The sequence below is a fragment of the Palaemon carinicauda genome, chromosome 9, assembly GCF_036898095.1.
Source record: "Palaemon carinicauda isolate YSFRI2023 chromosome 9, ASM3689809v2, whole genome shotgun sequence".
Lineage (NCBI taxonomy): Eukaryota > Metazoa > Arthropoda > Malacostraca > Decapoda > Palaemonidae > Palaemon > Palaemon carinicauda.
The window spans coordinates 75,668,746-75,686,245 of record NC_090733.1 but is presented as its reverse complement, the minus strand read 5'-3'; the positions used below and the strand labels follow the sequence as shown (position 1 = coordinate 75,686,245).

Genomic DNA, 17,500 nt, shown 5'->3' with positions numbered 1-17,500 from the left:
GTATCCATGACAGTACTGGGCGCGATCTCTCGGTTATCGCTCTGCTCTCTTGTGTCTGTTGCCATGGCTTGGCAACACTCGGCGTTCCTACTCTCGATTATATGTTGTTTGTGCCTACAACAGCTTATGGGTAAGATATCTAACAGGTTGTTTGTCTTGCATTTACATTTCATATATCAGAATAATAAGAGAGAGAATTTAAGCCATTCGAAAAGTGCCTACTGAGCTTCTTTGTTTCCAAAGTAAAAGCCCAGACTTCTGGTAAAACCGAAGTAATGGATTATGGGAATTAGTTCCGTTTGACTTTAGACCTATTCTCAAACAACTCTCTCAACTGTTCGATTCTCTTAACCTGTTTCAAGCAATTCCTTTGGCGAAATGAAAATTGACGCGAGGAAAGTGTTATTCTATGGAAAGTTTGGACCAATTATTTTGATTTTACATTGGGTTGTGCTTTGATATACTGTCCTGTATTTAATTAATATTGAAACTATTCTGCAGTGAATATAGAAGTTAAACCCTGCTAGCCATAAAGATAAACAGAACTGGCTTCTTTTGCGACGTATTTCCCTTTTTTTTTTTTTTTTTTTTTTTTTTTGCATTGCGGTACTGTAAGTCCATTGTTATTGCACTAAGTAAACTAATAGCAGAGAAGAAGAAAAGGTATAAAGTGTATCATGAAGACGGTCATAAATGGCTAATAGTTAATAGCAGATTAGCGTCAGTATCACTTGTTCCCTTAATCTACTTTAATAACGTATACATTTTAATTCTCACTCGGCGCATCTGCAGAATTGAAATTTAAGGCTGTCTTTGTGCGCACCGTTTACCCATCTCTATATGGGGTCGCTGTTTCGTATAAGCATTATCCATTCTCCTCTACCCTGGACATTCTGTTTTCTTAATCCTTTTCCCCGAATGTCATTTGCTACTTTACCTTTCCATCTGAACTTTTGCCTTCCCCTCCTCTTTGTATCATCCGCCTCACGTCCATGACCCATCGGCACACATGGTCTTCTCTTGCATGACATGCCCAGATCAATGCAGCCTTCTTTACTGAATTGTTTTCGACAATTCTACTTTGTCCCTGTGATAAAATGATTTCTGATCTTGTCCCTTCTCTCGACTCCACACATCCATGATCCATCTTAACATCCTCATTTCTGCCAGCCCTAACTTCTTTTCTTGAGTCTTCTTTATTGACTAGGTTTCAGCTCCGTATACCAAAGCAGGTCTGACTACTCCTTTTAAAGAGCCGTCCTTTAACCTTTGCACTAATCCTCTTATTGCATAATATTTCCGATGATCTTCTCCAGTTCATCCAATCACAGATGTTCCTACTTCCCTCTACCGACTCTTGTTATTCAAAACGATCAAAGACCGTGCCAAACATTGACCAAATAATATTCATCATTTACAGTTACTCATCACTTTTAGTTCGTCTTTCATTTAAATTGGTGACGGGGAAATAAGTCCTCTACTTTGTAAAGGTCAGAAGGCAGGAATTATTTTCACCAACTTTGTCGTTACATAAGTCAAAGTATTGGAATTATGATAACAGTAGGTATCTTACTCTTCATCAAAGACATTCTTTTCAGTGCTTATTTTATCTTCATAATTATGATTGTTTACCAATAATAATAATAATAATAATAATAATAATAATAATAATAATAATAACAATATTAATAATAAGGGAGTGTGAAAAGTAATACATTGCATTGCAGAAATCCTTTACATAGTATTACTTCAAAAGTAATCTCTCTCTCTCTCTCTCTCTCTCTCTCTCTCTCTCTCTCTCTCTCTCTCTCTCTCTCTTGATATATATGTATTTGTTTCTCTGATAGCTTCTCTTAGGTTTCCCTTCCGATATTTGAGGAGTAATTATATTTATTTGCTTTCGATCATAGATGTTAAAGTGAAAGGACTAATTTACCCCACAAATCCAATTAATAAAAGAATAATGTCAGTAGAATAAGTTTAATTACTTATCTATAAAAATATATAGTAAAGTGAGTTTAATTACGCTTATGTTTTTGTTTTCCTTTGTAGAGGGTACCTGATAACAACCCCGCGAGAAGTTACAGTGGGAAGCAAGACCCAGTTCTGTATCTTTGTCACGGACCCTGATGCGCCAGAGGGTAGTGTGGACGTCAGTTTCGGAGAGGATTACAGCAGGATCAGTACCACAGCAATAAATCCACCTATCATCAAGGACAATATCAAAGTCCCTGCAGGTATGTTATGATCGATATCAAAGTCCTTGCCGGCTGGTCGTGGTGAGCCCCGAAGTGTGGGTTAACGGAATACTGTGATCTTTGTAAGCGTTTTTAATTTGATTGCACTTTCACTGATAGAAAATTAGTTATGTTGTGAAATGTTAGCAGTGGGATATTAAACAATCTATCATTAACATTTGATATGCTAGATTTGTTCGTAAAAGGGGTTCCTTTTTCATATAAGGATAAAAATTGTAGTCTCTGCTATATGTATAGATACAAAAAATTTACTGAACTCTCTCTCTCTCTCTCTCTCTCTCTCTCTCTCTCTCTCTCTCTCTCTCTCTCTCTCTCTAAGGGGAGGTTGATTTAGAGATAATTTTATGATAATTACCTCCACTAACGAAGTCGGAAGGTTATGTTTAACCCCTATTTGTGTATGTTTGTTTGTGGGTGTGTGTGTGAATAGCTGCTTGGCCGCAATTTTAATCGTAAGTTAATGAAACTTGTTGTGATTAACTGTTATGTAAAAAGCTGGAAATGAAAAAAATTTGGAAGGTCAAGGTCAAAGGTTAAGGTCACGGTCAAGCAAAATGTCCAATTCACGTAATCAGCCATAAGTTTGGACATCGTTGTCACAGAGACTTCAAACTAGGTTGGTATTTGAGTGTATGAAAATCCCCGCCAATTAATACATGTTAATGTCAAAGGTCAAGATCGAACCCTAGGTCAAGGTCAAACCAAAGGTCCAATCCCGGTCATCAATTTTAATCGTAAAGTAATGAAAATTGCGGAATTTAAACTGTTATGTAAAGAGCTGGAAATCATTACATTTTGGAAGGTCAAAGGTTAAGTTCAAGGACAAGGAAAACGTCAAAACCCAGTCCAAAAGGTCGAAAAATAAGCTGCCCTGGCAGAGGTCAGCGCTCTACTGAGTTCCACTAGTTGTCTATATAATCAGATATTGGTCTCTCTCTCTCTCTCTCTCTCTCTCTCTCTCTCTCTCTCTCTCTCTCTCTCTCTCTCTCTCTGTATATATATATATATATATATATATATATATATATATATATATATATATATATATATATCAGTTGGCAAACAGATAAATAGTCGAGACAAAGAGTGCTAAAGAATCGACACAGAAAATAAAATACGGTAATTAAAGAAGTAATTATTAATTCGCATGAGGTTTAACAAATGATGTGGTTGTAGGAGAAGATAAAGTTGTAAACCTCACTCAATACTAGAGCCGTCAAAAGCATCCTGAGGAGGTTAAAATGACGTAAAAGAAATCGAGACCAGTGCTGCTCAACCTTGTCCAGCTTACCTTGAGCATCTATTCATTTTAGATTGATAAAGTGTATGAGTCTATGTACCGCATGCTAACCTTGCTTCTTATATCAAAGCACACATAACTGGAAAATAGATTAAATTGGTTTATAAAACTCCATATACTAGAAATTGTTATATAAAAGCAAACAGAACTCGAAGCTATACTAAATTGTTTTATAAAAGCAAACAGGATTAGAAACTACACTAAATTCTTTTATAAAAGCATACAGACCTCAAAACTAAACTAATTTGGTTTATAAAATATCACAAAAACAAGAAACTATACTAAATTAGTTCATAAAAGCACACAGACCAAGAAACTATACTAAATTGGTTTATAAAAGCATAGAGAACTAAAAACTATATTAAATTAATTTATAAAAGCTCACAGAACGAGAAAATATACTAAATTGTTTTTATAAAAACATGCAGAACTAGAAACTATACTAAATCATTTTGTAAAATCCCACAAAATAAAAAACTATCCTAAATTGGGTTATAAAAGCACACACAACTAGAAACTATACTAATTTGGTTTTTAAAAACAAATAGAATTAGAAACTATACTAAACTATACTAATTTGGTTTTTAAAAGCACATTTAAGTAGAAAATATAACAAAAATGTTTATATAAGCTTACAGAACTAGAAACTACTAAATTGGTACATAAAAGCACAAAGAACTAGAAAGTATACTAAATTGATTTATAAAAGCACAGAACTAGAAACTATACAAAATTAGTTCCTTGAAGTACACAAAACTAAAAACTATATTAAATTGTTTTGTAAAATCATACAGAACTAGAAACTATACAAAATTTGTTTATAAAATCCTACAAAACTAGAAACTATACTGAATTTGATTTGAAAGCATATAGAACTAGAAACTATACTAATTTGGTTTATGAGAGCAGACAGAACTAGAAGCTATACCTAATTATTTCATAAAAGGTCACATAACTAACTACTAGACTAAATTGGTTTATAAAATCATGTAGAACTAGAAACTATACTAATTTGGTTTATAAAAGCATACAGAAATAGAAACTATGCTAAAATGATCTATAAAAGCACACATATCTAGAAACTATACTAAATTGGTTTATAAAAGCACACATATCTAGAAACTATACTAAATTGGTTTATAAAAGCATATAGAAATAGAAACTATACTAAATGGGTTTATAAAACCACACAGAACTAGAAACTATGCTAAATTGGCTTATGAAAACGGTAATTGTTTACAACACCACGCTCTCCATTTACTCCAATATAATGCAATCCTGCAGTTCTCATCTTCTTGCACAGTAATTAGGTGGTTATTTAAATTCTGGGAAAGCAATAATTAGCAAGATAGGTTGAGGAAGGGGGAAGGGGTTATAAAAAGAAAATAGCTCGGTTTCCTCACTAAACGATTTGGAACTGACAAGTCAACATAGTCAACCAAACAGAATTCGTGATGCCAGCATACATAAACAGAAGTTTGTGATGCCAGCGTATATATGATATACTGTATATTCAAAATATACTTAATTAAAAATGGATTAATTACTCGAAAGTGTCCATATAATATGCAATTTACAAATAGTGACACTTTTGAGTAATCACTCAATTTTTTATTAAGTATATTTTGAATATACAGTATATTAAATGTACGCTGGCATCACGAATTCTCTTTGGTTGACGATGTTGACATGTCAGTTCTAAGTCGTTTAGTGAGGAAACCGAGCTATTTTCTTTTTATAACCCCTTCCCCTTCCTCAACATATCTTGCTAATTATTGCTTTCCCAGAATTTAAATAACCACCTGATTACTGTGCAAGAAGATGAGAACTGCAGGATTGCATTATATTGGAGTAAATGGAGAGAGTGGTGTTGTAAACAATTACCATAAAAACACCCAGAACTAAAAACTATACTAATTTAGGGGTTAAAAGCACACAAAATTAGACACTATACTAATTCAATTTATAAAAGCTCACATAATCATAAACTATACTAATTTGGTTTATTAAAGCACACAGAACTAAAAACTCTACTCTACTTAGAAACTATGCGTTATTTGTTTTATAAAAGGACACAGAATTAGAAACTATACTAATTTATTTCATAAGAGCATAAAAATTAGAAACTATGCTAATTGGGTTTATAAAAGCACACATAACTAGAAACTATACTAAAATGGTTCATAAATGCAAACAGAATTTGAAACTCCACTAATATATTCTATAATTGCTCAAAGAATTAGAAACTACTAATTTGGTTTATAAAAGAATTCAAAATTAGAAACTATACTTCCAAGGTTTATAGAAGCCCGCAGAATTAGAAACTATAATGAATTGGTTTATAAAAGCATAGGATGAAGCTTATTGTAAACGTGATTGCTTGACGATCTTCTGGAAGGGGGTTCGAGACCTGCTCAAACTCTATAGTTTCTATTAGGTTAGCCAAGACACCAGCCACCTGTTGAGATACTACAGCTCGAGAGGTATTGGGTCCTTTTACTGGCCAGACAGTACTACATTGTCTCCCTCTCTCTGGTTACTGTGCATTTTTCCTTTGCCTCCACAAATACTGAATAGTTTGGCTTATCCTTCCCGCGTTCCACTCTGTCCTCATACACCTGACAACACTCAGATTACCAAACAATTCTTCTTCACTATAATGGTTCAGTAATCACTTTCCTCTTGGTAAGGGTACAAGAGACTTTAGCTCTGGTAAGTAGCTCTTCTCGGAGGATACTCCATAATCAAGCCATTGTTCTTTAGTCTTGAGTAGTGCCATAGCCTCTGTACCATGGTCTTCCACTGTCTTGGGGTAGAGTTTTCTTGATTTAGGGTACACTTGGGCATACTATTCTCTCTGATTTTTCTTCCTGTTGTTAGCTTTTTGAAGTTTTTAAAGTTTATATATAAAAGATCTATTTTATTGTTGTTACAGTTCTTAAAATATTGTATTTTATTGTTCATTACTTCTGTATTTTATTTATTTCCTTGCTTTTTTCTCACTGGGCTATTTTCCCTGTTGGATCCATTGGGCTTATAGCATCCTGTTTTTCCAACTAGGGTTGTAGCTTAGCTAGTAATACTAATTAATATATGGTCCGTCCCCAGGGCATTGTCACTATTCCTTGCCTCTGCTATTCATGAGTGACCTTTAAACCCTTTATCCCCTTACAATTTATGTGGTGTTGATGAGACAGCAGTGAACCATGAATATTCTTCTTCTTTCCCACCGTTATCCCTACATCAAGGAGTCTGTTGTCTGATGCGCCCCATCCAAGGCCTTCTGCCTTCACCCTATCTCGCTATCATGAAGATTGTACGTATACAATCTCCCTAGTTCAATATCTGAACGAAGACACATGAAAAACAGGTGTGTGAAAGTTTTCTGCAATCACTTGACAATTAACATAATTTGGATGACTGTTGGTGTAGAGTTAGGCCTTGGCGGGAAATTTAATGGACACCTGAAAGATGTTCAATATTGTCAATGCCAAATGGGTAATGGATGCATCAAAGCCTTAAACGGTCAATACCATGCGCAGTCTTACATAACTCCAGGGTGTTAGCAACAATGGAGAGCGGGTTATAAATGCTGCTAGAAAACTCTATTCAAGAACAGATTGTCGAAATCTTATAGAATATAAAACGAGTCGATGGCCGTGGAACTGGAAGATTCAATCAAAACGTCGGCAAAAGAGGAGGAAGTATAAGAATAAATTAAAGAAGAACCTCAGAATTGCCTCTAGGCAATTCTCGTGGTCGCTTACCTCATTTAAGTAGCAAAAGACGCGATACTAGTTTAGTCTCAATGTAAAGCACATCATTAAAATTTGCATTTCCAGAAAAAAAAAAGAAAAAAAACGTGTATATCCCGATCTTCATTCCAAAGATTAAAGAACAAAATAACAACAATATACTGTACAGTATAGCAATAAGGTTTGCAATGCCTGAGAAAAATATTATTTGATGATAATAACAATAATATAGTGATACTCTGTACTGACTGATTCTTGCATTCTTTGTTATAATCCATTATTATTATTATTATTATTATTATTATTATTATTATTATTATTATTATTATTATTATTACAATAATATTATATGTATGAGGAAGAAATAAGACAAATAATAGTGTTGGGATTGCAAAGGCGAATTGTGTGACTTTCCTGGTGACAGACAGGAATAATCGTCTGAAAAATATTCAGATGATAAAAGAATCAGGAAAGATTCAGAGGGCATTCGTGGATGAATATTGTCACCTAATATTCATCCACGGACGCCTTCAGAACCTTCTCTGGTGCAGTCAGTCACACAAATCACCTTCGCAATGCCAACATTATTATCTGTCTTACTTTATGCTCATCGAGTGATATCATCGTAATCATAATAACAATAATGGATTATGGCAATCAATGCAAGAACCAGTCATGACATTACTATTATTATTATTATTATTATTATCATTATTATTATTACAAGCTAGACTACAACCCTAGTTGGAAAAGCAAGATGCCATGCAAAAAGGCTCCAGCAGGGAATAATAGCCCAGTAAGGAAAGGAAACAAGGAAATAAACAAACTACAAGAGAAGAATAAACAATCAAAGTAAAACATTTCAAGAATAATAACAACATTAAATTAGATCCTTCACATATAAACTATGAAAACTTAAAAAGAAAACAAGAGGAAGCGAAATAAGATAGAGCAGCAATGACTGTTATCCTTATTTATTAATATATTTTCTCAGGTATTACATATACCTTATCGCTGTAACGTATATTGATGTTACCTTTTTTAATCTTTGGGATACACATCGTGATATACAGCTGCTTTATTATACTATTTTGTCATTTCAGGTCTTAATAATAAACGTGAAAAATGTAGATGCAAGTTTGTCAGAGAGAAAAAGATCTCGTGAATGGAGTTGAGATTATTCCTGTTTCGTCAGGTGTTAGTGAAAGAACTAAAGTAGACATGCTGAGACTAGTGATTGTAAGCTGAAATGTCTCTGAAGATACGAGGAATAAGAAACGATTAAGAATAGATGATGGATGATTAAAACGAGTTGTTATTAAGTTATTTGAGAATAATTATATCAGATAACAGACAGATGAAATAAAGGTTCAAGTCTCTGTCATGACGGAACAGGTGATGTTATTGTACTTTGCTTCAAGTGCTGTTTTCCTGGCCCTATACCACAGGGAAACCCTGTGCCCTAAAGGACCTACAAGGTCAGTTCATCGTATACATTCTTGGGTATTTAGTGTATCACATAGAATATTTCTTGTTTATCTTGAAATTCACATTATTGAAGCACTAAAAGGCAAGAAAGTCTTCGGTGTCCTCTTGAAAGTCTTAATATGTTCATTCTTTCGGATGTCTAGTGGGAGCTTCATGTATAGTCTTGGGTCCATATGTTTGAAGGCTTCAGAACATAAAGTAGACATATATCTCGTTTCTAATAATTTATAATCATTTTAACTATTCTTGTATGGAATGAAAAAGAGAGGCTAAAGTTTCACGGATAAGAGGGTTTGAGAGGGCGAGAAATATAAGTGTTTTAAGGAATAAAGTTACTGTAAAAAAAGACAATAATGTCTTAAGGTTGTGCTTATCACACGGTGAACAAGACGAAAATTAAGTGTATATAACGTCAAGCTTCACAGAACTTTTGAAAGTGGTGAATGGAATGATTGGCAAAATGTGTAGAAATTGATGTGTGTATGAAAGCAAATGATGCTACTTATAAGCAAGTTTTTTTTCAGGGTTATTTGTATATACATACTTACGTATAAACAAGCACATTTTCATATAAGCTACTATATTTGAAAACTGGCCAAGCCCCAGACATGAATAAGGACATGTCTACGGCCTTTGTCCTGCAATGGACTAAAAACGGCTTCATTTGTTGTGTGTGTGTAATATATATATGTATATATATATATATATATATATATATATATATATATATATATATATATATATATATATATATATATATATATATATATATATATGTGTGTGTGTGTGTATGTATGTGTGTGTGTGTTTGTGTGTGTGTGTATCTATGTGCATATGCAATAAATGGCATTTTCACTTCTAGAAAGCTTCAAATGTAGAAGGGAGGCGAACGAAGACAGAAATTTCAGCATTATAAACTGCATTTATTTAGATCAACGAGAGCTTTCAAGACGTCAGCTATCCCACCATCAGGTCTAAAATTTAAAAAAAAATGCTGATATGGGACCTGAAATAAACAACTAAAATTGCAAGTTTGCACAGATCACAGAAAAAAAGAAAAAAAGAACAGATATAAAAATGGGTGACGTTGACACAAAAAGAAAGACATTCGATTTGCATCTGATCAAGACTCCCGATTCCGATCCAGATTACGTTCAAAATTGTGAAAATTTTTAATCCGGATCTAGAGTTCGGATCATCTCCTAAAGTTAATGGAGTCGTCCATGACCTAAGATCTATCAGCGGTGAAAATTTCGTATAAATCTGTCGAGTAGTTTTGACTTAATCTTGTCCACAGACAGAGAGGCACACAAATAAACAAATAAACTGACTCGATTTTATAACCTTGGCGGAGGTAATAACACAAGCTTTCAGTGATGAAAGATCACATACTGATTCATTTTGCTGTATATTGCACGATATAATGTATATAGTGCAAAATATAAATAGGACCAAATTCTTACCCTATTTACCACACTAATGAGCGTGAATCCAAATTGGCCTCCAATATATGCCAATTTATGTTGTTGTTTTTCTGGTCGTTGTAGCAGCCAGGCCAAACTAACAAATCTTTCCTCAATATTATTATTGATAGAATTTATCTGGAAAGCACATAGACATTACATTCAAACTAAACATTTATTGATTTGAAAAAAGTATAAGTCAAACATCCAGACTAGAATAACGAAAAGTGTAAATAAACTTTGTAAAATCAAATAAATTGAAACCTTCAAAAATAGGCAATACAATTGTTAACAAGATTTACACACTATTCACATTTTCTCAGTACACGAATATACATAACTCAAAAAGAAATAAAAAAAAATATTACCAAAACTTGTTTCTAAAACGACTAGGACTGACCAAATTCACATGAATAAATGACCTACTTATTCCCTTGATATGCTACACCGTACATCAGATCAACATCATCTTTATCAAGACTAATGATAGAGTATTGTACATACCAGAAGTGAACAAGGTACAAGACAAAATACAGTTTTGTAATTCTTATAGACAAAACAAAAAGTTTTGATTATCAATCATAACCAGACAGAAACCAAATTCTTAACCCAACATTCGATGTCATCATTTCAGCAATCACTGCCGTAACATTTGCAAATATCAAATTTGAGTAGGCCTACATGGTAAGTCATTCTTACAACAACTACATCTCCCCGCACATCCAACTTTGCAGGCACACTTGCTGTAAAATAGTTTGCGAGCATCCAAGTTTAGGTGTAGTCTTTAGACGTCATTGGTCGTTTGCAATGTTGGTATTCATCAAAGCGAATTGGTTTCTGTTTGATCACTGGTTCGTTCAAGTATCTGACATCTAGGGATGTCGACAAAAAATTACGCTTTTCTGGAATAACTAGGGTCTGGTTGACTGGTTCACCATCCGGTTTTCTCTGATTCATGATGACCACTGCCCCATGAAAGGTATTTTGGCCAGTTGGGGTGTTTTCTAACAGATTGATTTTGTCAACTGTAAACCATACATTAACACCTTCCTTCACGAAAGAAGACAGAAAAAATCCACCAGTTGCATCCATGTGTCAATGATACCTTGCTCTATACGTTTTCGAGGTCAAGGATCTTCTGCTAATCATAGCCAATGTAGAGCCCAGACAGGTTGTTGATGACAAAATACTTGTTGCTGACCCTGGAGTGGATTGCAAGAGGCAAGCCTATGAGAAGTGGTGTCTGTACTGTATGCTCAAATTCACTTTTCTTTACCTGATATTATGCCTGCTGGTTACTTCTGGTATTCTGAATGATGAACCGACATGCAACATTTGTGGTTTTGTTTATCTCCTGGTTGCGCATCTGCGATTTGGTACATGCATGTCCCCCAAAGAGAATGCGACTGAGGAAAATCTGGAGCACTGGAGGGTGTTCAACGTCATCAACTATTGCTTTTAAATGTCAAGCTCCGGTGATACAAAATCTCATTGCGCCAAACGTCAGCCATACTCTTGAGTTAGCTTACAAGCTTACTGCAGTCTAACATGGAAGTGTGATGCTCAATTTCCATGCTTACAGCTGTTTTAAGAACGATCGTGATAGGCTCATTACGTCAAACAGTTGTGATGAAGCGTATGTTTGGAAGACATCCAGTGGATAAACCTTTCAAGTGCTTGCGGTAGTTACCTGTGCTACCGGTGTATATCAAGTATCTCTTCAGAATTGACAAGTATTCATCATTCAGTTAAGCCATACTCAGAGACACGTTGTCATTAGTCAATATGTTCTGAACAATGAGAATTATCTGTCACACAAGGTACGGATAACCTTTATATCATCAAATTGCACTTATTGCAGGTGTGCTTTGCATATTTTGAACAATTTAAATGATAATATTTTTCTAGAACAACTGCATCACCGACTTGTTCCAAGTCAGACACAAACGTTCTTAAAGGTCATCCCTGGTTTTTAGTTTCATCTACATGAAAGTGCTATCTGTGAAGACACGATGCAGCTCTGAACTATCCCAGGCACAAAACTTGTAGGGAGTAAAAACTCATGCCGGGGCTTTTTGTGCAATTTTCATGCATTTAGGGCAGGAAGTTAATTCAAAAGATGGACGTCCAGATCCTCGGGAGAACCTCGGGCTGTTATCATCACTTCTTTTTGCTTTCAGCCTACAAATTTTGGCTCTTTTACAATTTGTTTTGTGACAATCACTATGGTAGTACACGGAGGTCAGTTCAGTTTCATTCAAACTGTCTATATGGTCAACAAGTCTTTGTAATTCCTATTGCCCCAAGCCCATCCTCTCCTTGGAGTATTCCAGTAGCTGGAGGTTTATTGTGGTATTGCTGAGAAGTGTGTTGGAGTCTGTGGCCCCCTCGTTACAGATGATGCAAGCCGTGCTGGTGGCCATGGCTGCTCAGAGATTACTGGTTTAGATTATTGCTTTGGACACCTGAAACAAAAATATATTATTAAGATCCTGTGTGATAGGAAAGGATTAAAAATTCCTTATCACTAAACTGATGTTATATAACTATATTATTTAGTGGTGATAGTATCATGTTATTCTGCAATGCAGGAACAGAAAACCTGGGAATTAGGAATACTGTTTGCTGGATTAGAGGGGTAAAACATTAAGTGACATTTTTATTTTGCAATTTCCGCTGTATGTATCGTGCAGTACACAACACATTTAATGATTATGTGACCTTTCACCACTGGAAAGAGAAAATGAGAGTTAGATTGATAAAAAATTGAAAACATCCGCCTGATTGTGGCACTTATCTTGAGAAGTTATCATTAGGATTGGGCATAGGCATTTCCTGTTATTATTATTATTATTATTATTATTATTATTATTATTATTGTTATTATTATTACTTGCTATGCTACAACTCTGATTGGAAAAGCAGGATGCTATAAACCCAAGACCTCCAACAGGGAAAATAGCCCAGTGACGAATGAAAATAAATAAACTACAAGAGAAGTAATGAAAAAATAAAATATTTCAAGAACAATAACATTAAAATCAGTCTTTCATCTATAAACTAAAAGAAAAGAAAACGAGAACAAGAGGAAGAGAAATAATATAAAATAGTGTTCCCGAGTGTACCCTCAAGCTCAAACCTGAAAATATGTGTATGGGCACCAAAAAGATTTCCCTATGTGTCATAGAAGTCAAAATATGTTGAATTTTTCTATTTTCTTGAAATTGCCGGCTGCCATTTTGAAAATGACCGATTTAATGGGGTTCCAGGGAAAAAAACTGGCACGTTCCAGTTCCCGATCCTATTGCACCAAATCGACCAGATAAAACAATAAAATCGAATTTGACAATCGAATACCACACTTTAACATCATTTTGATGATCGTCTTCTTTGTAATGTGAGCAATAATTATAATAATTTTGAAAGATGACTAATTCTCCATTAGTCAAAGATTTTAATTAAAATATGTACTGCAAGATCGTGATAATTAAGAAAATGGTATTAAGACTGTGGACTTTTTATGTACAGTAAAGGCATTGTCTGGCCGTTTTATGATCTTAATAACTTAACATAGTTTTCCTTTTTTGAACGACTTAATTCTCAGTTTATTAATAAAACATACTATTCACTTATAAATCAACTTCTGAAAGCAGTCGTTGTAATAAAAAGCTCCCACTTAAGGCTTTCAAGAAGAAACTGAAAACTTTCGTGTTTTCTAAGTGTTTCGATAATGTGGATTTGACAAAATACGAAATGAGGTGTGTGATACGTTAAATACACAAGAATGTATGCAATCAGATTTTGGTGAGTCCTGTAGTGCAAAGGACTCCCTTGACTGAAAGAAAACGTCCTTCGCTACCGACAGTCAATGGAAAGAACATAATAAGAAAAATGATGCTTCGCGAAGTGGTCTTCCTAGAAATTACTCTGAAGCTAAACGCTAACGGGTCAGTGTTCGTTGTAAAATGTGGTGCAATAGATAAGACCACCTTCTTTCACCGAGTCTTGGACCAGCATAAACTGTTCTACTGCGAACGAAATCTGAAAACTCAAGTTGATATCTTATTTGGATTTTACTTACAGTACTATGCTTTAAAGGATTCTTTTCCTGGTCCTATCACCCAGGAGATCCCTGGGACTTTCAGGACCCAATAGGTCAGTTTATCGTATACATTCTCAGGTATCCAGGGTATCACGCAGCATACTGCAGGTAGTAAGTTGGCCAGGGCACCAGCCACCCGTTAAAATACTACAGCTAGAGAGTTATTGGATCCTTGATTGGCCAAACAATACTATATTGTATCCTTCTCTCTAGTTACGGCTCATTTTTCCTTTCCCTGCACATCCACTGAATAGTCTGGCCTATTTCCACATTCTCCTCTGTCCTCATACACCTGATAACACTCAGATTACTAAACAGTTCTTTACTCGATGTTTAACCACTGCATTGTAACTGTTCAGTGGCTATTTTCCTCTTGGTAAGGATAGAAGAGACTCTTTTGCTATGGTAAGCAGCTCTTCTAGGAGGACACTCCAAAATCAAACTATAGTTCTCTAGTCTTGGGTAGTACCATAATCTCTGTACCATGGTCTTTCACTGTTTTGGATTAAAGTTCTCTTGCTTGAGGGTACAATCAGGCACACTATCCTATTTCTCTTCCTTTTTTTTTTTTTTTTGAAGTGTTTATAGTTTAATTATGAAAGGTCTTTTTTAATGTTATGACCATTCTTAAAATAATCTACTTTAATTGCTTATTACTTCTCTTGTTGTTTATTTATTTCCTTGTTTCCTTTCCTCGCCTGGCTATTTTTCGCTGTTGGACCCCTTATACTTATAACATCTTGCTTTAATAACTAGGATTGTAGCTTAGGTAATAATAATAATAATAATAATAATAATAATAATAATAATAAGTGTTTGTCAAATTCACATTATCGAAGCACTTAGAAAACGAGATAGTCTTTTATATCTTCGATCTTTCGGATGTCTAGTGTGAGTTTTTAATTATATGACCGGATATTTGAAAGCTCTAGAATCTAGAGTAGACATACATATTTTTCACTATGCATTTGAAAATGGGACCTCGACCTTATGGGTAGTGAACGAGATAAGAGGGATGAAGTATACTGCATACCTATTCAATTAGATTTATAATTCAGCAAGAGCACTCGGACACTATAGAAAGGACTTTATCGTAGGAACCATCATACAAAATCCCTACTTTCCTGTTCTGTTTTTTTTATACATAAAACAAGGCGATGTTCTTATAAGCACAAGTAACCCAAAAGTCTTACTAAATTTTCTTTATCTTTGTGTGAGTTGTCTCATCCGCCCAGGCTTCAGTAAGCGAATGACCTTGAACAAAAAATCGTAGAAAGAGTTCACACAAGATATCGTTTTTCTAAGGATAGAAAATTTGATGCACATTAGTTTGGCTCTCTCTCTCTCTCTCTCTCTCTCTCTCTCTCTCTCTCTCTCTCTCTCTCTCTCTCCTCTCCTCTCTCTCTCTCTCTCTCTCTTTCTCTCTCTCTCTCTCTCTCTATATATATATATATATATATATATATATATATATATATATATATGTATATATATATATATATATATATATATATATATATATATGTATATATATATATATATATATATTAGACTCCTTTAAGGAAGGACTGGAACTTCCCCTGCTCGGGGTTTTTATCTTGAGTCTGAAAGATTAACTTGAGTCTGGACTAAAATGACTTCTAGAAGGGCTAGAAACACGTTCTCTGGATCAAAATGGGGGGTTTTTGAGGATGGTGAGTTCAATAGTAACATTTTCAACACCACCTGGGGTCATCTTCAAGGTCTAAAGGTCATTTATCAAGGTCAAATTTGTGAATTTTGGTCATTTTTGCTCGTTTTTTGTGTGTAACTCATAAATGGTGAGAGATAGCTGATTATAATATGAGGCAAGTCTGCAGAGCTGTCCGAATTTAATATATATTGTCATATATCGTCCTTCAAGAAAGGACTGGAACGTCCCCTGATCGGGGTTTTTAACTTGAGTCTGAAGGATTAACTTGAGTCCTGGACTAAAATGACTTCTAAGAAGGCCTAGAAACACGTTCTCTGAGTCAATATGGGGGTTTTTGAGGACGGTGAGTTCAATAGTGATATTTTCAACACCACCTGGGGTCATCTTCATCATCTTCAAGGTCAAAAGGTCATATTTCAAGGTCAAAATAGTGAATTTTGGTCATTTTTACTCGTTTTTTTTTGTGTAACTCATAGATGGTGAGGGATGGCTGATTATAATAAGAGGCAAGTCTGTAGTTCTGTCCAAATTTAATATATATTGTCAAATATTGTATTACTCAAACATTCCAAACAAGCCCTAAAACAATGAAACACTAAAATAAGAAATAAAACGAGTAAAAATGACCAGAATTCACTATTTTGACCTTGAAATATGACCTTTTGACCATGAAGATGATGAAGATGACCCCAGGTGGTGTTGAAAATGTCACTATTGAACTCACCGTCCTCAAAAACCCCCATTTTGACTCAGAGAACGTGTTTCTAGCCCTTCTTAGAAGTCATTTTAGTCCAGGACTCAAGTTAATCCTTCAGACTCAAGTTGAAAAACCCCGATCAGGGGACGTTCCAGTCCTTTCTTGAAGGACAAAATATGACAATATATATTAAATTCGGACAGCTCTGCAGACTTGCCTCATATTATAATCAGCTATCTCTCACCATTTATGAGTTACACACAAAAACAACAAGCAAAAATGACCAAAATTCACAAATTTGATCTTGATAAATGACCTTTAGACCTTGAAGATGACCCCAGGTGGTGTTGAAAATGTTACTATTGAACTCACCATCCTCAAAAACCCCCATATTGATCCAGAGAACGTGTTTCTAGCCCTTCTAGAAGTCATTTTAGTCCAGACTCAAGTTAATCTTTCAGACTCAAGTTAAAAACCCCGAGGTCCTGACGTTCCAGTCCTTCCTTAAAGGAGTCTATGATATATATATATATATTATATATATATATATATATATATATATATATATATATATATATATATATTATATCCCATGTAGGGGGGAGAGCGAGTAGTCATAACCTCTGGGGGTGCCTGGAGAGATACACTCGGAATTTCACATATTGCCGAAACTGCCGAGTTGTAGTTTAGAAAGGGGGAGGGGTGGGAAGAGTTGAATATGTGCGTGTGTGTGCGCATGCTTAT

General features: G+C 34.8%; 1 protein-coding gene across 1 annotated transcript in view; it reads left to right on the top strand.

Moving 5' to 3' along the window:
- LOC137646492 (alpha-1-inhibitor 3-like) overlaps window positions 1-17,500 on the top strand; it is an 83,294-nt gene that overhangs the window by 27,358 nt on the left and 38,436 nt on the right. The window contains exon 2 of the mRNA XM_068379597.1: window positions 2,053-2,237. Within this exon, the coding sequence (XP_068235698.1) occupies window positions 2,053-2,237 (185 nt within the window). The remainder of the gene's footprint in view (window positions 1-2,052; window positions 2,238-17,500) is intronic.